At 56.7% G+C, this 6,493-nt stretch overlaps 3 protein-coding genes across 3 annotated transcripts; 2 read left to right on the top strand and 1 right to left on the bottom strand.

The window, feature by feature from the left end:
- Positions 1–624: 624 nt before the first annotated feature.
- Positions 625–1,489, top strand: SDRG_00008 (hypothetical protein). The gene has a single exon (XM_008605469.1). It carries the CDS (start codon positions 641–643, stop codon positions 1,415–1,417), a length of 777 nt encoding a protein of 258 aa, XP_008603691.1. The 5' UTR covers positions 625–640; the 3' UTR covers positions 1,418–1,489.
- A 220-nt stretch (positions 1,490–1,709) lies between these two features.
- SDRG_00007 (hypothetical protein) lies at positions 1,710–2,880 on the top strand. Its single transcript, XM_008605468.1, has one exon. It carries the CDS (start codon positions 1,722–1,724, stop codon positions 2,643–2,645), a length of 924 nt encoding a protein of 307 aa, XP_008603690.1. The 5' UTR covers positions 1,710–1,721; the 3' UTR covers positions 2,646–2,880.
- A 754-nt stretch (positions 2,881–3,634) lies between these two features.
- SDRG_00006 (hypothetical protein) lies at positions 3,635–5,449 on the bottom strand. The gene is made up of 4 exons (XM_008605467.1): positions 4,819–5,449; positions 4,534–4,764; positions 4,193–4,489; positions 3,635–4,140 (listed from the first exon to the last, which is right to left on the bottom strand). Exons 1-4 carry the CDS (start codon positions 5,431–5,433, stop codon positions 3,694–3,696), a joined length of 1,590 nt encoding a protein of 529 aa, XP_008603689.1. The 5' UTR covers positions 5,434–5,449; the 3' UTR covers positions 3,635–3,693.
- Between the last annotated feature and the right edge of the window lie 1,044 nt (positions 5,450–6,493).

Below are 6,493 nucleotides of genomic sequence, written 5' to 3'. Positions count from 1 at the left end.
TGTCGCCTGACGGGTACCTCGTCGGCGTCTTCTTTGGCTTTGTCGATGTTTTGTAAGAAAAATATCCTGGACTCTCGCGTCACCCGTCTTGCCAAAGTGAATTGTGTTAATAGGAGCGAATAATGTTTGACAGAGTTCACTCCCAACATCCTCGCAGTGTGCAGCGTCAATAACGAAATTTTCCCAATCGCTCTGAAATATTTCTGAAACTCATGTATGAAAAAACCCACATGCAAAATGTCACGACCAACACACCTTATATGTGTCGCATTATTGACCTTTGTATTAATTATTCATGATTTATTCAATTCATAGTTCGATAAATTGATAGCATGTGAGAGAAGGAGTGGTGCCGCCTGGGGTATGTGCAAAATACTCTGATGCTTTGGACTTTTGACGGCACCCGTTAAAATTCCCTGGCTTCTCATTGGCTAAAATTCGTTCCTGACGTGGCGGCCTCATGGTGATCTCATTTTGATTTCGACAAGCGCATTGATGCTGCAGTGAAATCCCAGCGGAGTGAAGACCTTCATTCACAAATATATTGGTGTTTGTATGGGTAACATCGTCCTCTGTCAATAGTGTTGGCAGAGGACCTTTTCAAACGATTCATTTGACAATCTACCTCGCCCAAGTCACTATGTCTTCCCCTGCACCGCACGCCACCTACAGCTGCGTCGACCACACAGACAACCTCAGCAAGGACGAGCTTGTGGCGCGTGCCAAGACAGGCGCCGCGGATCCCGATGCTCTCCATCAGGCGCTGAAACTGCGCGAGGAGCTCGCTGAGATCATTGCGCCAATCGCAACAACGTACCGGCAACCAGCCGGTGGTATCGATCAGTTCAATCTTTATGAAGTATGCCCGATGCTGTTTGCGCCAAGCTGCCGCGTGGACCCGACTTCAACGACGTGGGGCCGCGACGATGTCGCCAAGGTCTTTGGCGCCAGCGTCACCGGGTTTCGCGACAATGGCTTTGGCGTTCCCAACGGCGTTGGGTGGCACTGGTACAACTTGTCGGACGACGGTACCTGTGCGTTCTGCGCCACCGCTGGCACCGTCGCGCTCGATTACGGGCTGCAGGACGAGTTTGGGTACGGTGAGCACCACAACGAGATCTCAGACAACTGGCGCGCTTTCATTGACGCCCACGGTCTGCACATCAATGCGTTCCGGTCGTGGCGCGCTTACGCTTATAGAGCGCTGGTTCAAAACAGCGAGGCCAACCGCGCATTCTGTAGCAACGTCATGCAGCCGTTACAGGTGCACCTCCGCGCGCACTCGAGTGACGTCAAGATCGTCACGTGCGACTACCGTGACAGCGTCGACCAAATCGTGAGCTCGTCTTTCGTGGGCGGGCTGACCGCCGACGGGTACCTCATCGGCGTCTTCTTTGGGTTTGTCGATGTTTTGTAAAAATATATAAATCCTGGACTCTCGCGACACCTGCACGCTTGTCTTGCACTACTGTGCTTTTGCACAGTAGCGCACACGCTATAGTAAAGAACTAGCATTCATGGTGGGCTGGAGCGACATGGCGCCAAGACCGAAACGCTTGGTCCTGTCAACCAACGGTCGCAGCTTTCAAAAATGCTGCAAACTGTCCCATCAAAAAGGTTCTTAAATCTGTCCAATCGCAAGTCGTTTTCGAGTACCGCTTTGGCCAATCAAAGCCGTCGTCCGCAATCCCTTCACTTTTCATTTCGTCTCGGAGCACACCATGGCTTCCTCGAAGCGCTCTGCTTGGCTGTTATCGCCGCCGACCAGTCGTTCGTGCAGCGCCAGCACCGTGCTCACCAACCCGTCGCTGGTCAGCGCCATCACCGACTACAGCACCAACTGCCTCGCCTTTTGCCCGACGCTCTACGACGAAGATGTGTTTGAAAATATGGGGATGAGCTACCTCGATATCCTTTGCAGACGACACATCACCAACGGCTACGTCGACGACAAGTACGTCGGCTGCTTCGAGCTCGCCAAGCGCGCCGAGACCAGCGTCACGGACCACAAGGCCCTGTATCGGGCGCTGGTCATGCGCCAGAAGCTCGCCGAGATCATTGCGCGCGCGCTCACGACGTACAAGCGACCACCCGCTGGGTCGACTGGTCATTTCGACTTTTACAACATCAGCACTCTGCTCATGGCACCGTGCTGCCGCCCGAACCCGACGTCGATGCGCTGGGGCCGCGAGGATATGACCAAGCTCTTCAACTACCCTCGCGACGATCTTGTCGGCGATAGATTCTCCATTCCCCATGGCGTCGGGTGGCACTGGTACAACTTGTCGGACGACGGCACTTGTGCTTTCTGCACGTCATCTGCCACTCTGGCGAGCAATGACGAAGAGGAAGACGCGGTTGCGGTCGCATGGGTTTCGCTCGTGGACGCCCATGGTCTACATCCGAATACGTCCGAGTCGTGGCGCCAAGACGCCGCCGACGCGCTGATCCACCACCGGGCCACCCACCGCGCTTTTTGCAGCAATGTTCTGCAGCCGCTGCACGCGCAGCTCACTGCACACTTGGCCGACGTCAAGATTGTCACGTGCTTTGAGGCCGACGTCGGCGCGTACAAGGATAGCATTTCGTTTCTCGCCGGTGTCACGCGCGACGGGTACATCGCCGGCGTTTTCTTTGAAATTTGATGGTTTATACCGTCAACATTGGATCGTTCATACCATTGAGGCCAAATGCCTTGTGTAGTGCGTAGCATCCACTGTTCTATAACACCACACAATGCCCTTCACCTCGAGCTCGGCAGCAAACTCGAACAATTTCTGTGCCGGTAAAGCTGCAATTTCAAGCCTCCGCGCGTCCGATCAAGATCCTACCAAACAAGTACCAAGTAGTAACTCATTTCAACAAACTGGTACCTGCGTCTTTTGCGCGACGGCCGGGACGGTTGAAGAGAGCGCCGAGCTTCGACGTGAGGACGAGCGGAGACCTGTCTCGGACGCGTGGCGCGCGTTTGTCGAAGCGAATGGCCTGCACGCGAATGTCTTGCGAGGTCGTCGCAGCGACGCCTACCGAGCACTCTTGCTCAGCCTTGACGACCACCGCGACTTTGCCGCCGCGTCGTCCAGCCGCTTCGCGCTTACGTTCGCGCGCATCTGCGGACCGTCAAGATCGTCACATGTTACAAGGACTTCAACGCCACGGTTCGCGTGGCCACGACGATCCTCGGTGGCATCTCGAGCGACGGCTACCTCGTCGGCCTTTTGTCTGGTGCGTTTAATGACGACTTGTACAGTATTTGCATGTACATGTATATGCAACAAATCATGTATATCAGGGGGTTTCAAAGTTGAAAAATTGGAAATGCATAGTATTGTGAGTTTTGTTCTCAAGTCGTTTTTGAGAATGTCGTTGCGCCCTACTGCTGTCTGAACGAGACTCATCGATACGATGGTCTCGACCGGGAGTTGAACTCCGTCTTGCCGAGCGCATGCATCCGAACCTCAATCGGGGGCCGACACGGTGACCCCTGCAACCTGCAAAGATATGTCCGGAAATATACACGATGCATCCGGATGGATGACGTGGCGGCACGAACGAGCGTTTCGCAGCAGAATCCGACGCGCGGACTTGCCACGACTGTGAATACGGTGCCATCAAGTCACACAGCGGCAACTGCACTCGTACGTCCGCCAGCGGTGTAGAGGAGGTATATATGTGTACTATCATCTATCAACTCTAGTGCTTGGCCGAGCGCTGCAGTGCGACGACCGCGACCGCACCCACCGCAAGGACCAGCGCCGCCTTGAGGGCATTCGACTCGGGGAGGAGGTAGCTCGCCGCGCCAAAGACGCAGCGCGGCATGCGCTTCTTGGCCAATGGCACCGTCTCGCGGACAAGGGCTTGGACGGCGGCGACGCTGTTCTCGGTCACGCGGCTCTTCTGCGGCAGCGACTCGAGCGCCTTGAGGATCGGGTGCTGCGGCAGCGCCACTGGCGTCGAAAAGGCCGACTGCACCGTCGGCATAAACTTGCCATAGTGCGCCGTCGCGAGCACGACGACCGTCACGTCGGCGTCGGCCACGTCGCGGAGGTAGGCGTCACCGGCGGCAACACCGATCGCCGAGTGCGGGTCGAGCACGTAGTTGTGCGTATCGTGGTACGTCTGGATCGTCTGCAGCACCTCCTAGAACTCGAGCATGAGTATCGATAAGAAACAAATAAGATATGGTATGTACCGGCTCGAGGACGCTGTACGAGGCCATTTCGTGCTTGGCCTTGGCGAGGAGCGGGCCCTCGACTGTGAGCTTGCCCGTCGCTTCAAACGTGCTCATCCACTGGTGGAGGATCGCGGCGTCGTCGCCGCAGAGCGCAAAGAGGTACCGCTCAAAGTTGCTCGAGACGCAAATGTCCATCGACGGCGAGATCGTGTGCGAGACGCCCGACCGATGGTACGCGCCGGTCGAGAAGAAGCGGTGGAGGATGTCGTTGTCGTTGGTCGCGACGATGAGCTTTTGCATCGGGAGACCGAGTTTCTACGCCATGCGCCATGAGATACATACGAAAGATGGAGGTCTACCATGGCGTAAAAGCCAGCGAGAATGTCGCCAAAGTTGCCGGTCGGCACCGAGAACGCGACCTTCTTCTGCGCCTCGGGCGACAGGCGAAAGTACGCGTAAAAGTAGTAGACGATCTGCGCGAGGATGCGCGCCCAGTTGATCGAGTTGACGGCGCCGAGCGAGTACGCGGCCTTGAACTCGGCGTCGGCAAAGCAGTCCTTGACGATCGCCTGGCAGTCGTCAAAGGTACCCTACACACCACGCTGCATGAGCATTCGACCTCGCACAATTGCGGAGAAGCGCACCTTAACGGCGAGGTTGTGGATGTTCTCGTCAAGGATGCACGCCATTTGCTGCTCCTGGATCGCCGAGACGCGGCCGTGCGGGTACATGATGAAGACCTCGACGTTCTTCTTGTTGCGGAGGCCGTAGATGGCAGCGCTGCCCGTGTCGCCCGACGTGGCGCCGACGACCGTGATGCGGTGCGTCTTGCCCGACGTCTCGTTGCGGTTCTTGCGCTCCAGAAAGTACTCGAAGAGGTGGCCGAGGAACTGGAGCGCAACGTCCTTGAAGGCAAACGTCGGGCCGTGGAAGAGCTCGAGCATGTAGAGCTGGTCCTTGACCTGCACGACGGGCGCGATCGTCGGGTCGCGGAAGTTGGTCTCCGAGCACGTGTACGCCTTGGCGACGAGCGCCGTCAAGTCGGCGCGCGGGATCTCGGCGTCGTCAATGAAGAGGCTCATGACTTCGACGGCGAGCTCCTCGTACGAGAGCTTGGCCCAGGCCTCGAGCGCGCCTTCGGGCAGCTGCGGGACGCTCTCGGGCACGAAGAGGCCGCGGTCGGCCGCGAGGCCGCTCAGAACCGCCTCCTCGAACGAGAAGCCGCGGACGCCACCGCGGGTGCTTTGGTACTTGGTCATGTTGGCGAGGAGATCGAAAATGAGGGATCTTACGCCGGACCATATACAGGGCAATATTTATTTTATCTACGTGATTGTATGAAACCATTTTATTTACAAAAGAATCAGCCAGCCGGCGGCCGTGGGACATCAGAATTTTATTCTGGCTGCGCCGACGCGAGACCGCCGACGACGATCCTGGAGCGACGGCGCCAGCTACAGCGATTCGTACGGCGGGAGGCGATGGCGGGCGATGGAGCGCAGGCAACCGACCCTTGGGCCGGCGCACAGCGGGCGGCTGGAAGGGCGAGGAAGGACCCATCGATAACCGCCAAAGGGATCTTCCACGGACGCCATCCAACAGCGCTGATTGCCCAAACTGCGACAAACAAGATCTATGGACTTATCCGGCTCGCACCACGTGTCGCGTCTCGGGTGCACCCGCTTGAACTTGGTCACTCTGCTTTCGACTGGCGAGGAGCGTCCGATGGAAGGTGCAGTGGTTCGGTAGAGGTCGTGGAGCGTGTAGCATCCAGCTTGGAGATCGCCATCGATCGGTTCATCGAGTACACGCATTCGCATCGGAGGGCACGAGACCAAGGCAATGGATTCGACTCCGTGAAGGATGTTTTGTAGCGACGAGGAGCGCCTAGCAAGGATTGGCCAACTTATCGAGCTTGGACGACAACGGTTTGACGGCCGTGGATGATCATGCAGTCTACATCCCATGGAGCGTTTGATCGGACTGCACATGAAAGTTGCTGGCCGCTCGTACATGTATTCGTGTCGAGTGGTCGTAGTTTGCACTTGCTGCCTCCAGCAATTTGAGAGTGATGGTCTTTTACAGAGTGATGACCCGTAGGCACGTGGTGGTGCTGGCAGAGAGCTCATCAAGGGATGCAGAATGACCAACCCAACAAGCGCATCAGCTTTGACATGAGTGTCTTTGCTTGTCCTGATTCGTAAAGATGATACTAGCTATTCTGGTTGCGAGAGTGCTCAAAGGGTGTTTATACATCTGGTGGCGGCAACAACCCAACGACACGTCGTCGAGCAAGATGCGCTGGTTTGGGCTTTGCAT

This window comes from Saprolegnia diclina (assembly GCF_000281045.1).
Source record: "Saprolegnia diclina VS20 unplaced genomic scaffold supercont1.1, whole genome shotgun sequence".
Lineage (NCBI taxonomy): Eukaryota > Oomycota > Saprolegniomycetes > Saprolegniales > Saprolegniaceae > Saprolegnia > Saprolegnia diclina.
The sequence above is the reverse complement of the archived record's forward strand: the minus strand, read 5'-3'. Positions and strand labels throughout refer to the sequence as shown.

What these genes read in the sequence shown, in the direction of transcription:
- SDRG_00008 (XM_008605469.1), top strand. Translation starts at nt 641, where the DNA reads ATGTCTTCCCCTGCACCGCACGCCACCTACAGCTGCGTCGACCACACA.
- SDRG_00007 (XM_008605468.1), top strand. Translation starts at nt 1,722, where the DNA reads ATGGCTTCCTCGAAGCGCTCTGCTTGGCTGTTATCGCCGCCGACCAGT.
- SDRG_00006 (XM_008605467.1), bottom strand. Translation starts at nt 5,433, where the DNA reads ATGACCAAGTACCAAAGCACCCGCGGTGGCGTCCGCGGCTTCTCGTTC. An exon ending in TCCACAACCTCGCCGTTAAG is followed by an intron (nt 4,765 to 4,818) that starts GTGCGCTTCTCC and finishes CGTGGTGTGTAG; the next exon opens with GGTACCTTTGACGACTGCCA. An exon ending in CGTACAGCGTCCTCGAGCCG is followed by an intron (nt 4,141 to 4,192) that starts GTACATACCATA and finishes CTCGAGTTCTAG; the next exon opens with GAGGTGCTGCAGACGATCCA.